General features: G+C 42.4%; 1 protein-coding gene across 1 annotated transcript in view; it reads left to right on the top strand.

Annotated features, from left to right (window-relative positions):
* Positions 1 to 7,469: 7,469 nt before the first annotated feature.
* The window catches only part of LOC115461847 (ectopic P granules protein 5 homolog), a 32,143-nt gene continuing 23,809 nt past the window's right edge, over positions 7,470 to 15,803 (top strand). The window contains exons 1-2 of the mRNA XM_030191904.1: positions 7,470 to 7,574; positions 11,056 to 12,027. Coding sequence (XP_030047764.1) covers positions 7,515 to 7,574; positions 11,056 to 12,027 — 1,032 coding nt within the window. The 5' untranslated portion in view covers positions 7,470 to 7,514. The remainder of the gene's footprint in view (positions 7,575 to 11,055; positions 12,028 to 15,803) is intronic.

The raw sequence follows: 15,803 nt of genomic DNA, 5'->3' as shown, positions 1-15,803 counted from the left end.
AGCTTCCAAGGCCGCCAAAGGCAGTCTGCTTACTTCACTAACGCTGATGGAGGGCAGCGGCATGGAAGATTAAAAGAGGGCAGCAATGCAGGAAGCGGGAAGGAAGAGAATAGTACCAGATCTCAGAGGAAGGGAGGTTGATAGGCTGGATTTCAGGTGGGGAGAAGGAGAGAGAGGGACATGCCGAGGCCAGCGTGGGGCCCCTGGGAGCATGAGGCCCTCTGCGATTGCCCCTGTTGCCCCGTCTAAGATCAGCCCTGGAGCTGGCTCACCTTTCTGGAAGCGTTGGGATTGAGTGTGCAACGATAGATAGATCTAACTTTAAGGGCTCCTTTTACAAAGCTGCGGTAGTGATGCCCATACAGCAAATGCGACGAAGCCCATAGGAATTGAATGGGCTTTGTTACATATGCTGCACCGGGAATCACTACCGTGGCTTTGTAAAAGGAGCCCTAAATGTCTGTCCTACATGTTTAAATATATACACAGATTTTCAAAGCATGAGAATAGAACATACTACATGTGACATATATAGTACCGAAACCTACATAGTCTGCTCATTGGACTCCTAGACCACCATGTATTTTCAGTGAAATTATCTGTATAACTAAATGTTTATAGTTAAAAGGTGGCAATACTGCTGAATATTGAGTCCCATATTTTTATATATTAAAATCTGCTTTGAATGTATATACAGAATGGGGATAATTTTATTAAATTCTCAAAATTAAGCCGGCCCTGTTTAATTATCCTCTCTGTTTAAATTTTGAACACCTTTCTGCCTCATCACTTCCCCTGGAAAACTGTTGCATTTATCCATCACCCTTTCTATGTAGATTTGTTTTGTAATCGTTTTTTATGTTTTAATTTATATGTATATTGTACCCCACCTAGTTAATAGGCGGGTTAAAAATGTATAAATATTTCCTTATGTTGATTCTTCCCTCTCATGCGTTATTAATACCTTTTAGCTATTTGACTCACTTTATAACCCATTTTTCCTCTAGGATACTCGTATTTAGGTATATTAGTCTCAGCTGACCATAGAACAGTTTGGGGTTCTTTAAGAGCTGAGGGGCATCGTCTCAATATTGTCTAAATGAGCCTTGTTTCTTATATTGTATAGAGACCTAATGACACCTTTGTGGCCTACTGAGGGAAATGAATAAAGTAGTGTGGTTGCAACATTATTCCACTAGAATGCACAAAAATAAAAGTTAACAACAAAATCCAGTATTCCCTCCACCCCACCCGTTGCTCCATGCCCACAGTGATACCTTTTTATTAAACTAATTTAATACACTGACTAGCTTTTGGGAGCTAACACCCCTTGCCTCAAGTCCAAACAGAATGAGCAAAAGATGACCTTTAGAAGAAAATATAAGCTTTCTATGACTGACTTACATTTTCTGGTAATTCCATTGTTTTCTCATTCTGTTCTGAATTGAGAAAGGGGGTGCCAAAGCTTGATAGCTGGTCAAGGAATGTATTGTTAGTCTAATAACACAATCACTTTATGGGAGCAGAGCAAGTTGGTGGTGGCGTGAACCCTTGATAAAGCACATGAAGGACAATTCTGTAACTGGGTGCTTGCATTTATGCACCCCTTGTGCATAAAATTTACAAAATACTAGCACTTTTTCAGGTAAGCCTACATGCTATTCTGTGAGGGTGTGCTTAAGTAGCATGGAGGAGCATTTTTTGATAGTGTGTCTATGTTGGACTTTGGACAATTTGCGATAAACATACCAAATCTGAATAGGAAATATACCCATTTTCAAAACAAGAAAAACATCTATTTTTTTTCGAAAATATTGTTTCAAATCAGGTTTTGTGCTTTGTGTGTTTATCTTTTTAGGCCATTTTTGAACCCCCCCCCCCCCCCCCACAAGTTAAAAAACCGCACAAGATCAAGCCATTGGGATGAAGGATGGACCAGCATTTTGAGCAGACTGGTCCCCCAGACATCCTAGGAAAGCAATGGGGCACCCTAGGGAGCAGTGCTGTGGACTTGATATAAATGCTCCCAGGTACTCATCTCACCATTGCTCCCTTATCTTTACTTTACTTTGAGCCCTGTTTACTAAGCTGCGTTATAGGCGCGTTAACATCTTTAATGCGTGTTAACTATGTATGCGCGTTAACCATGTATGTGCCTACAATATTCCTATAGGTGCCTACTTGGTTAGCGCATGCACTAATTGTAGGCACGTTAAAAATGATAACGCACCTTAGTAAACAGGGCCCATTATTTCTTATTAGGCGCTATTATTCCCTTCACAGTTCAATGCAATTTACATTAAGAAATTAAGTACATCCTTATTGAGAATGTTCTTTAAAAATAGAGAGAAATTGTTTATGGGTTTTAAGATCCAAATTTTTCCTGATGTATCAAGAGATACTCAATGCAAACAAGAGCAGTTTTTGTTATTGAAACCTGGTGTTCTTCAAGTAGGGGGAACTTTTTTCCTAAGATATCCATATAAATGTATTATCAGACACAATGCTATTAAATATGTTTTCTTTGAATCTTCTCACCTTTTTGGCAACCAAACGGGTTTCAGAAGATTGAGTTGAGCTCTTCATTTAATTAATATCTAGCTCAAGTACCCTGGGGTATGTTAATACCTAAAATGTTTTCTTATATTTTTGTTTAAATCCTCTCATTAAGTCTTGGATCTCAAAATTGTGGACTTGAGTGTTTACTTAATTTCCTCTTTGGAATGTTTTTTTGGAAAGTTGGGTTATTTTATGTTGTTACTACTTTGCAACACTTTTCTGTACAAGTAAAAATTGCTTGGATATAATGTTACATTTTATATTTAAAAAATATATATATATAAAGAAATTAAGTACATCCGGTAAAAATAGAATACGTGATGAAGTTAAAACAAACAAAAAAGAAAATCTAAGACCACTGTCATTTACAAGACAAATAAAATACAGGCAAGCATAAGATATTAAATTTTCCCTAAAACATATTTTCTGAATAAATGAGTCTTCAAGGATTTACGAAAACTATCACAACATGGTATAGATTTATATAAATTGGTAAATCATTCCACCATTTTGTTGATAGGTTTAACAAAGTTGTTGCATGTACTATCTTAAATCTGATACCTACAGGTGAGGGAAATGCTAAAACCAAATGATTACCTGCTAATCTCCTATTCCTAATTTTAGGTAGTAAAATCCATTGATTTAAATATCTTGGCATAATTCCATACAAAAACAAATGTATATCATCATGCAAAATTTAAAAATCCCTCTTGCCTCTACCGGAAGCCAATGCAATGTAATATACAAAGGAGTTACTCTCTAATACTTAGAACTTAGATAAAATCGGTCTGGCTGCTACATTTTCCACTGTCTGTAATCTCTTCCTTAATGAGACTGTGCAACCTACATATAACACATTACAATAATGAATTTGTGATAAAATGATGGATTATACCAACAATCTAAAATTATTATTACTAAAACAATAATGTACTTGCCTTCATTTTTTTTTAAAGTACACTAAAAGCCTTTTTAACTACTAAGTGGCAATGTTTTTCCTATGACAAATATCAATCATGATCCCTATTACTTTCAATTCTGTTTCAACCTTCAAATGGAAACCATTAGAGCATAGCCGTATATTTGATACATCAATGTTAGGTGCCATGACAATCAAAAACTTAGTGTTGTCACGATTTAATTTAAGGTGTAAACAAGTTGCCCAACCAAAGTGAGACTACGAGTGATCAGCATGTTAACATCTTCCTTAACCTTGAAGAAAGGGAAGTACAATGTGATATTGTCAGCATAAGAAAATAAGTGCATACCCTCTTTCCATGTAAACACTTAAGGAGGACATCCGGACATTAAACAATATTGGGAAAAGAGGGATACCTGAGGCACCCCAGTATTCACTATTCACTCATCTGACAAAAATCATTTTCAACGTCACACTATAGAATCTGTAACTAAGGAAACCTCTCATCTAATCCAATACCCTACCCCAAATACTAAAAGAATCTTGTCTGTTCAGCCCTCCAAAACCCACTACCCCCAACTGTACACCACTTTAATAGCTTGTGGAGCTACTGCTAGTGATATGCAATTTATCGTTAAAATCGAGCGTGGTACCGGAAGATTGGAGGGTGGCCAATGTAACGCCCATTTTTAAAAAAGGTTCCAGGGGAGATCTGAGAAATTATAGACCGGTGAGTCTGACGTCGGCACCAGGGAAAATGGTAGAGGCTATTATTAAAAACAAAATTACAGAGCACATCCGAGGACATGGATTACTAAGACCGAGTCAGCACGGCTTTTGTGTGGGGAAATCTTGCCTTACCAATTTACTTCAATTCTTTGAAGGAGTAAACAAACATGTGGACAAAGGGGAGCCGGTTGATATTGTATATCTGGATTTTCAAAAGGCGTTTGACAAGGTACCTCATGAAAGGTTACAGAGGAAATTGGAGGGTCATGGGATAGGAGGAAAAGTCCTATTGTGGATTTAAAACTGGTTGAAGGATAGGAAACAGAGAGTGGGGTTAAATGGGCAGAATTCACAATGGAGAAGGGTAGTTAGTGGGGTTCCTCAGGGTTCTGTGCTAGGACCGCTGCTTTTTAATATATTTATAAATGATTTAGAGATGGGAGTAACTAGCAAGGTAATTAAATTTGCTGATGACACAAAGTTATTCAAAGTCATTAACTCGCAACAGGATTGTGAAAAATTACAGAAGGACCTTACGAGACTGGGAGACTGGGCGGCTAGATGGCAGATGACGTTTAATGTGAGCAAGTGCAAAGTGATGCATGTGGGAAAAAAGAACCCGAATTATAGCTACGTCATGCAAGGTTCCATGTTAGGAGTTACGGACCAAGAAAGGGTTCTGGGTGTCGTTGTCGATAATACACTGAAACCTTCTGCTCAGTGTGCTGTTGCGGCTCGGAGAGCGAATAGAATGTTAGGTATTATTAGGAAAGGTATGGAAAACAGGTGTGAGGATGTTATAATGCCGTTGTATCGCTCCATGGTGCGACCGCACCTTGAGTATTGTGTTCAATTCTGGTCGCCGCATCTCAAGAAAGATATAGTGGAATTGGAAAAGGTGCAGCGAAGGGTGACTAAAATGATAGCGGGGATGGGACGACTTCCCTATGAAGAAAGACTAAGGAGGTTAGGGCTTTTCAGCTTGGAGAAGAGACGGCTGAGGGGAGACATGATAGAGGTATATAAAATAATGAGTGGAGTGGAACAGGTGGATGTGAAGCGTCTGTTCACGCTTTCCAAAAATACTAGGACTAGGAGGCATGCGATGAAACTACAGTGTAGTAAATTTAAAACAAATCGGAGAAACCTTTTCTTCACCCAACGCGTAATTAAACTCTGGAATTCGTTGCCGGAGAACGTGGTGAAGGTGGTTAGCTTGGCAGAGTTTAAAAAGGGGTTAGATGGTTTCCTAAAGGACAAGTCCATAAACCGCTACTAAATGGACTTGGGAAAAATCCACAATTCCGGGAATAACATGTATAGAATGTTTGTATGTTTGGGAAGCTCGCCAGGTGCCCTTGGCCTGGATTGGCCACTGTCGTGGACAGGATGTTAGGCTCGATGGACCCTTGGTCTTTTCCCAGTGTGGCATTACTTATGTACTTATGGAAACAGGATACCACTTGATTATGAGTCTGGCTATGCTGCGCACCGTTAGAAAGAAGTGTTGCCCAATTAACTAAATACAATGGGGCCTAACCATACAAAATACGAAAAACTAAAGTGCAAAGTTTGAATTGCATTTTGGCATGCACAGGCAGGAATAAATTTGATTGAAACTGGTTATTGGCCTCCTGGTGTTCACCAGTCCTGGCCTTGGTGCTATTTGCAATATAAATCAATTTATGAACTGGTAAATACTCCTGCAGGATATACACTTGGCAGCTGCCTAGAAAGACACTTCTGTTAACCCCAGGTTCTGTTTTAATGAGTCTGTCACCCATTATGGTGTGAAACATTTGATTCCCCTTCTCTCATGGTCCCAATGCATAGACACAAATGGAAGTGCTCACACACTATTTAGTGAATACACCTTATACTGTATTTGATCTAAGGCCATTCTCACTAAATGATCTGGCAAAGTCTGCTATCAAGTGGTAGATCAGTCATACACAGGGGTGGACTGGCCATTCGGGCAGTACTCGAGGGCCCAGAGGCTCTGGCCGGATGCCCGGCGGCGCTGGTGATCTATTGGCCTTTGTGTGTGTGTGTGTGTGGGGGGTGGGGGGGGGGGGGGGTGGGGGGGGGGGGGCTAGAGGAACATGTTCTTTCCTGCCCGGCCCGCTGGGCTGCCACTATTCCTCCCGCCTGGCACCGCCATATTTTAAAAATGGTGGCTGAGACTACCTGCGGAAGTCTTGCGAGACTGCCGAGACCTGCGAGACTACCGTTGAAGTCTCGGCTGCCATTTTGAAAACACGGCGCCTGCAGGTGGAGGAATAGTGGCAACACAGCGAGCAGAAAAGAACATGCCCCCTCGCAGAGGCCTCCAGACTAGGGTTACCTAGGGTTATCATATGGCTCCAGAAAAAGGAGGATGGATTGAGCCAGCCGGGTTTTACTTCCATTGCTTTCCAAGCAATGGAAGTAAAACCCGGCTGGCTCAATCCGGCCTCCTTTTTCTGGAGCCATATGGTAACCCTACACCAGACCAACAGGACCCCTCAGGTAGGACTAGGGCACAGTGTTGCCAGGTGGGCGGTTTTACCGCCCAATTGGGCGGTTTTCCGCGACCCGCCGCGGGAAATTTTTGCCCGCGGCGGGTTGCGGTTTTTTGGGCTGCTTTTTGGGCTTCAGGGCGGTTTTTTGGGCGGCTTTTTCGGCCGCGGGGGGCGGGGTTAGTGACATTTTGGGCGGGGCCGATGACGTGGGAGGCGGGGCCGGTGACGGCAGGGGCGGGGTTGATGACGCGGGGGTGGGGGTGTCAGGGGCGGGGTTTGAGTTTGGGCGGGTTTTGGGCGGTTTTTATGCTGGATTGGGTGGGAAAAAATTTTTCCACCTGGCAACACTGCTAGGGCAGTGGGGGTGACAGCAGGGGGGGTATCAGCCAATGGCCATATGGTGGGGGTGGGGGCCCAGACAACCCTCAGTCAGCCCCAGGTCATGCACTTGTGTAATTTACAATGATCTGGCAAAGTCTGTGATCAAGTGGTAGGTCAGTTCAGTCATGCACTTGTGTAATTTGCAATGATGAGTAGTAACAAAACAAAAAAAAAGATAGCTCTACTTGCGATTCCTGCCAATCTCAAGATGGCTACCGAACGCATCCAACGATATTACTTTTTTTGCCTTCTGAATAAGTCTGTCTCAAGCTGGCGTCCGTAGAATTTGACAGGGACCTTTCCTCGAGGATTGGTGCAGCGTCTGGTCACCTGACTCAGGAAGTCCCGTGTTTTTGTTGTCACACTGACAACAAGCAACATTAGGTTGAGTAACGGGAAGCTGAGAGAGACCGGCCTCGGGGAGGATGGCGGAGGCGGTCCGACCCCGGACGGCCAAGACCAAGCCGAACAGGACAAAAGTTCAGGTACAGAGCGAGCGACACCTCCGACTCCGGGCACCGGGCGAGGGGTTCGCGCTTTGCGTCTTCGCCTCCCCGTTTCTTTTCAGCGCTCGCGCTCCTCTTTGCCTCTCTCATTTCGCCTAGCTCTGCAGAAACCGAAAGCGGGCGCTGCTTGGCTGGTGTCTGATGGTCCGCCCCAGTGACAGTGGTGGGGCTGCTAAAGTTTCTCGTGAGGCCAAAGGGTCATCAGGCGCGAGGGAGCAAAAGAACGGCAGGGCCAGACGGGGCGTAGCCAGACAGCAGATTTTGGGTGGGCCTAGGCAAGAAGTGGGTGGGCATCAAATGTTCTCTCCCCCACCCCCACATCAAAAAAATATCTCAGCTGGTGGGCAAATGCTTCTCTCCAGTCTCCACCTTGGTAGTCTGCAGCAGGCATGCGAAGGTGCCAGTATTGTGGAGAGCAGCATTTTCATTACCATGTGCTAGGGGCCCACCCAGGCCCACCTGTGGCTACGCCAGACGTCTGGCCGCGTCCAACCCGTGGTCTCCTGCAGACATTTCGGGAATCGAGACCGGGATGCCAGGTTCTATAAAGGCGCGCGTGCTTTATTATTTTTGTCTATTAGATTGTAAGCTGTTTGAGCAGGGACTGTCTTTCTTCTATGTTTGTGCAGCGCTGCGTACACCTTGTAGCGCTATAGAAATGCTAAATAGTAGTAGTAGTGTCTGCGCTTAGTTTGGCGGCCTGGGTAATCGTGGCTGGTTCTCTTCTAATGCTGCCCTTTTGAACTGCGTTCTGTTTAGGACTGGTCGCCACAGTCACAAAAGGACTGTCAGGATGAAGGTTGCTAGTTGCCTTGAGGTGGCATATATAGAAAACTGGAGTTTATGTAGAATGCAATAGTTTTCTGCAGAAGAGGGTTGTGAAGTCTTGACAGCGTATGTGCACTTCTTTTGATGGCCTTTTAAAAGATATCATATTGTACCAAAAATTCTTAGTTGTCTGTATGTAAAATATTTTGGATGAAGTAGTTTTCTATAATTGTAAGACTGAATTGCGTTTAAAGTCTGCACCCTGGCCCACAAAATTGTTCACGGGGAAGCCCCGACATATATGTCTGACCTTATAGACTTGCCTACTAGGAACACAAAAAGATCAGCTCGCACATTCCTCAATCTCCACTACCCCAACTGTAAAGGACTAAAATATAAATCCACATACGCAACCAGTTTCTCCTACATTTGCACACAACTATGGAACGCATTACCGAAGACCATAATAACAACGCAAGACCTAACTTTCTTCCGAAGACTACTGAAAACTGATCTGTTCAAGAAGGCATACCAATAACATCCACCCTAAATACTAAACAATAAGACTGCACATGAACTAGAAAAAACAAATTCTTATCACTTGACTAACAACTTTGTCACTAAGGAACAAAGATTACTATTTTAATCCTCATGTTGAATATGACCTCTCTATAGTCGATGACCTAATGTATGTTACAACCCAATCTATTATTCCGAACCAGTATGCAATGCCTTTTGTAATTCTGTATGTAAGCACCTTAATGCAATACCCTTTGTAATTCTGTTACCTGGAAATGGCAGCCGCCATTACGACTAATGTAAGTCACATTGAGCCTGCAAATCAGTGGGAAAATGTGGGATACAAATGGTACAAATAAATAAATTATTTTTTAATGCTGTTCCTAAAAGGAACATGTGTTCTTTTGTTTGCTAGTCTCTTTCTAACAACAAAAAGGCAGGTTTCTTGCCTTTAATAAAACCCTATATATCTGTGCAGAGAATTTACACTTCACCACACTTCCTGTTTTTTTTTTTAAGGAACCTTTCTTGAAGGCTTAGGTGCTCATTTTCAAAGCACATAGACTTACAAAGTTACATAGTAATTCTGTGTGCTTTTGAAAATAAGCCTCATAGTCTCTGGATTTTTGGAGTAACTTAAATCTGAATCACAAGGGTGTTAAGCCAGATCATATTAAAAACATATAAAACATGAGTGCACTGTGATTATGTATACATTTTTGTAGTGCCAGTCAGTAAGATTTCAGTTTGAGCTTTTGAAAGGTACATGAGTAGTCATCAACCAAAAATGTGGTGGCATTTCTCAGTTTTAGAAGGGGTTGAACAGGTTTCTGGAGGAAGATTTCATAAGCAATTACTAGCCAGGTAGACTTGGTGAAATCTGCTGCTTATCCCTGGAAGTGAGCAGTAAAGAATGCCCCTATCAGTAGGTCCCATGGGTCCTAATAACATGATTAGCTGTTGTCAGAGATGGTCTGCTGATCTTGATGGATTTTTAGTCAGGCCAGTATGGAGTGCTGTAATACATGGGATTGAGGGTCAGCTGGGGATGGAATGAGTGGAATGTTTTGGCTGTAATTATGTGTTGATATTCTCTATTATGGGAAACAGGCTAGTTGTTTAAGGGATGCCAGCACGTATGGGAAAGGCACCTTCAGCCTGTGCAGGTCTGGGGGAGTTATTCTCTGTTATGGGAAACAGGCTGGTTGTTTCAGGGATGCCAGCTTGAGCAAGTCTGGGAAAGGCACCTTCAGCCTATGCAGGTCTGGGGGAGTTATGAGCTAGCTCATCTTCACACGCACAGTTGTTTGTTTCACACTATAAAAGAGGGGGGAGCACGGGACTTTCTTTAGAAGCTTGCCTGAACATAGGGACGCCTTGTTCAGTGAAGGGTATTTCCCTGCAATCTCTGAGGAGAGCCAGTGCTTCCCTGGTGGTCTTCCCAGATGCTGACTGAATTGCGGGTGCTGTAAGTATCTTGGTGTATGTGTTCACATATGTATCACCAATAAAAGCGATATACCGCATATTGTGTCTGGTGGCTTTTGTGTTGTCATAAGCACAGCGCCCCCTAGAGTTACAAGTGCTGTAGATTTATGTCTCTAAATAGCCTGTTGCGAAGTAATTAATCCACCTTAGACTACTTTGAGAGGGTGGGAATAAAAAGTTTAAATAAATGATGGATATAAAGTAGTTGCTGTTCTTCTAGTTTTTTCTCCATCACCTGTTCCGTTTTCTCCATTTCTCCCTATTCCTTCATTCCTGTTTTTTTTTCCCTTACCAAGTTTTCCTTGCGGTAGTCTTCTTACCCCATTTTGAGGCCCAGGTGTGCATTTTATGTGGATTAATGATTTTGTAAAGAACCTTGAGTTGAATTTTGGTTTAAGGAAGATGGTATATAAGTACAACGTAACATGTGACTAAGCATTTGGGGCAGTAAACTTAGCCATAGTTGAGCCACAGGACTATTTCATTGAACCTGCTTTGAGTGGGAAAGCGCGGGGTACAAATGTAATAATAAATACATACATTTTTTGGGGGTATTACTTTTGACAGTGCTAAAGTTTGATATTGTCATCAGTTTATACAATAATTGCAATTCATGTACCTTTTTATAATGTTCAACATGCAATTTTTAATGTTTTTTTTCTGTTTTCCATTTTTTTTGTAACAGAAAAAGAAAAAGGTTAATGAAGAATCAAAGCAGGATACACCCCATGAGGCACAGTCTGATAAAGGCCCTTTGTTTACCACATCTGGGGACCAGGCGTCTTCCTCTCAGGCACGTGAAAGCAGACTAGAATGCCCTGAAAACTTCACAGAGATAGAGCTGAATGATGACGTCATTGTGAGAAATGTGAATGAAATATGTAGTATCCCACAATCATCTTTAACATTATCAACTAGTATACATCCACCAGGAAGGATTACTGAATCAGTTGTAGAAAAAGAAGTTACTAAAGACAATTGCCTATTTGAAGAAATAAAGCAATTTGAATGTACTAATATTGCTGGAGCCAAAACGGATAAACATGTTGGCCTGGCAGTGAAAGTTGCTATTGAGCTAGATGAAAGTGTAACATACTGTGAAAAATTAAAGAGCACCTCTGAATCCAGTGCTTCCTGTAGTCATCAAGGAGCAAGTGTTGCACATAGTCAAGAGACTCTAAGTGTGCTGGAAGTCCCCAGCCCTTCAGTCCTTCCATTAGAGGAGCTGGATTTCAGTTTGCCACACTGTCTTGAGGCCAAAGAGGTTTTTCATCAGCAACTCAGCTTGAAACCACTTTACCCAGATTTACAAACTGAACAGCTAGAGGTGAAAAGAACTGTTTCAGTAAAACCATTGCTTCACAGAGAAAGTTTATACCCCACAATTCCTTCTCATCTGGAACTAGTACCATTTACCAAGGAGCAACTGAAAACGTTTGAGCCCTGCTCCTGGCTAGAGAATGTGGATTCCTACCTCGAAGAGTTTGAGTCGATTGCTTACCAGGATAGACATGAGCTTCATGAGCTCCTAATGAACTACTGGCGATGCAGGAAGCAGCTGCTGCTGGCAGATTCAGAGCTGCAGTCCATGGTCTCTGATTGCAAAAACCTCAAAAGTAGGCTCTGGAGTTTTAAAGATGAGCATTTAACTGTACAGGTAAACGAGTTTCCTGCTGCAAATCTCTGTGCTTTTTAGAGTGGAGGAGTAGCCTAGTGGTTAGTGCAGTGGACTTTGATCCTGGAGAACTGAGTTCGATTCCCACTGCAGCTCCTTATGACTCTGGGCAAGTTACTTAACCCTCCATTGCCCCTGGTACAAAATAAGTACCGGAATATACCGCTTTTTTACAGTTTTTGCAACCACATCCAAAGCGATTTACCTGGGGCAACGGAGGGTTAAGTGACTTTACCCAGAGTCATAAGGAGCTGCAGCGGGAATCGATCCCAGTTCCCCAGGACCGAAGTCCGCTGCACTAACCACTAGGCTACTCTTCCACTCCGATATATATGTAAACCGCTTTGAATGTAGTTGCAAAAACCTCAGAAAGGCGGTATATCAAGTCCCATTTCCCTTGATGTGCAGGAAGTCCATAGTTGGGTATATTCATGTGCTTGAGTTTTCAGTCATTTCATGACAGTCAAATTGAATTGTCTGAGAAGAGTCAAACTATGATTTGGAGATCCTGCAGGAAGATGTGCATGCCAAGATAGGAGTTTGATTCAGTTTCAGGTGCTAAGGGTTCATAATCCATTCTGGGAAATGTATTGAAATCCTATAGTACAGAGTTGTTCCTTTGAAGGCCTGCGACTGACTTGGGTGGGGCGCAGAAAGAAATGACAGGTGTTGGCAATCTGCTGAATGTGAGTAGAGAAGGAGAGAGAGGAGTCGAAGATGACTCCAAGGTTACGAGCTGATGAGACAGGGAGAATGAGGGTGCCATCCACAGAAATAGAGAAAGGGGGGAGAGGAGAGGTGGGTTTAGGGGGAAAGATGAGAAGCTCGGTTTTAGATGATGTTGAGACATCCAGGCAGCGATATCAGATAGGCAGGCTGATACATTGGTCTGGTAGCGCTTTAGAAATGATAAGTAGTAGTAGTAGCATTAAAAAGTCAGAAAAAGTAGTGTACAATGCTGAGGTAATATGCAGCCATTTGTTGCATCGAGAGTAATATATTTCCCTTTCTGTCAGCATGTGAGCTGGGATTGGCCCTCATACTGACAGGAAAGGAGAACCAAAAAGAAAAACCTGGCTTGCTGGACTTCTGACCCCCTCTCTGTCAATTTTCCATTGGTGGGCTAGTAGTGTGGGGGGGTTGGGACCCACTAGCCCACCAGATAAATTTGGCAGAAAGGGTGTCAGAGGTTTAGCAGGCCAGGATTTTGTATTTTGTTCTCCTTTCCTGTCAGTAAGTGGGCCAGTCCCAGATCTTGGGCCATCCGAAATGAAAGTGCTGCACTTCACCTCAGATAACCCTTTTGCTCCTGGATGCAACTTTACTCCAGCTGTGCTCTGGTGTAAAGATTAAGCGATTCAGCGCTAGTAAAGAGTATGTTTAGTATGGTTTTCAACATTGGGAGCAATTTATTAGACAGTGACTTGCATGTGTTTAGCATGTCTAATGTGCTACCCTGTAGAGCAGTGGTTTTATGCTGATTTTCCCATGCTAAAATTTATTACTGCATTGAGAACAAGATTAGCATGGGAAAATGTTGAGTAAACCATTGCATTAAAGGATAGCACAACTTACTGCATTGGGGCCACAGAATGGAAGTCTGCCAGACTTGAAAAAGTTAGGACCCCACAGATATTACAGTTAGATGATGGCAAGTTTGTGTCTATACTTTATTTGCCACTCTTGATGCAGTTTTGAGGAAGCTCATATTTTTTATTCATTGATTATTGTTATGTTAATTATTATTTTCAGATTAAGATAGATGCTCATTGAGTGACATTTTTAATGGGATGTAGTCACAATAAAAATAAAAAAAGCAAAACAGTCGGTTTTTCAGACAGATGAACGATATAAGAGTCTGAATGGCAGCAGTATGACTGATCATAGAGATTTTGTTGTGATTCATTACTGTGCATGCTGTTCACTACTGAGGTCATTTCCGCCCTGTAAAATAGTAGGCTATGCCTAGGGTGTGTTTGAATGTTGTTAGAATTACATATGTTTGCCTCCTCATTTTTTATTCCTGATTGACAGGGTGCCCCAATTAGACAAGTTTTAACTATGCGTAGAAAAGAAAAACTTTTACAGTTGTTTGGTACCAAGGATTCATGAAGAGAGAGAGAAACATTATTAGGCCCAAGGTTAAAACTGGGTTTTTCCCATTATCTGGTCTAAATTAGAACACCTGCTAATTTCCTTACCTTTCTTACACTTTTTTTTTGTTTGTGTTCTGCCTTATTCTCTTGTATCGTCTGTAAAACATAATTCTTTTCTATTACTGCCTTTTTATGAAATTACTGTGCTTATGCAGTTGATGTAGTGGTATTTATTGGGATTTATTAACCGCCTGTATGAAGAGATTTATCCAATATGGTTCATATCAGGTACAGTTTAACATAAAACTTATACATTTGTTAACGGCATAACAATAGTAAAATAGCTACATATAAGCATAAATACAATCAACGAGGTACACTTGGAGTTGACAGATTGAAACCTAGTAATAGGACTAACATGATACAGTATCAAAAATATACAAATTTAAAAGCAAAGTTAAGGCTGTTGAATAAAGTTTTACATTGCAGTCTTTGTGTATTTATTGGTTTTGAGGATAAAGGGACTGGGTGTGCAATGTATTGTCCGTTTCTAGGTTGTTTCCTCCTCAGAAGTCCATTCACAGAAGGGAACTCCATTAATAGAAAGGTTTCACGTCTTGGTGCTAAAATGTGTTTTGAAGGGTGTGGCACCCAGAGCTTGAGAAGCATATGTCCTCGCTGCATGATCTCTTTTGGGAAGGCAGTTTTATAAAAGCTTGAATGCTGTCACGTTTTCCAAAAGCAGGAACTAGGATCGTGAGCCCTTGGGCCACTGCTGAGGAGCGGCAGTGGCAGGCAAAACCACCCTACACAGGGATAAGGCAGAACTCTGACAGGGCCAGCTAGACTTCACCTGCACTTGACCACCGTTCCTCAGGAGTTGAGCCCCTGAGTGCAGTTGGCCGGCAGGACTTACCGGACAGGGCAGGAACTGGAAACCAGCCGCATACACACAGGGTCTAGAATACAGAGGGAGGCTAGGTAGAATACTAGACGACTCTCAGACAGACAAGGGACAGAACTGAAAGCTGCAAGGAGCCACTGAAACAGGGAACACACACAGATAGACAAGAGACAGAACTGAAAGCTGCAAGCAGCCACTGAAACAGGGGAAAAACACTGATAGATAAGAGACAGAACTGAAAGCTGCCAGGCAGCCACTGAACAAGAAACACAGACAACCTAGAACTAGACAAAGACATGCAAACAAGAAACAAGACTGGGAAACAAGCAATAAAGTACAAGAAGCTACATACTAAACTAGAATCAGGCAAGAATACAGACTATAAACTGGACTAGGCAGAAGTGTAGCAAGCACCAACAAACCAGGGCCTTAGGCGATGCAAAGGCAAAGCAGAGAGTTTCCAAATGGCTAATAAGCCCAGCAGCTGAGATTCAGCTGCTGCAATCACCAGGCAGCTACGGGTGCTGTGCAGGCTCAAACAAGACAAGCAAGTCTGGCAGGCTGGAAGATCCGGACTGGGCTGAAGTCTGGAACGGGAAACAGCACACAGACAATCCAATGCAGCCGGCAGGTCTGGCCACCAGAGGGCAAGAGGAACACAAACCAAAACATAGGCAGAAAGCATACTGAAGCATAGAGAGGCTTAACACACACAGGTGCAGTATAGTGTAGTAATCGGAGCCATGCTGGAAGCAGCC

The sequence above is a fragment of the Microcaecilia unicolor genome, chromosome 2 (genome assembly GCF_901765095.1).
Source record: "Microcaecilia unicolor chromosome 2, aMicUni1.1, whole genome shotgun sequence".
NCBI lineage: Eukaryota > Metazoa > Chordata > Amphibia > Gymnophiona > Siphonopidae > Microcaecilia > Microcaecilia unicolor.
This window is presented reverse-complemented; position numbering and strand designations above follow the sequence as displayed.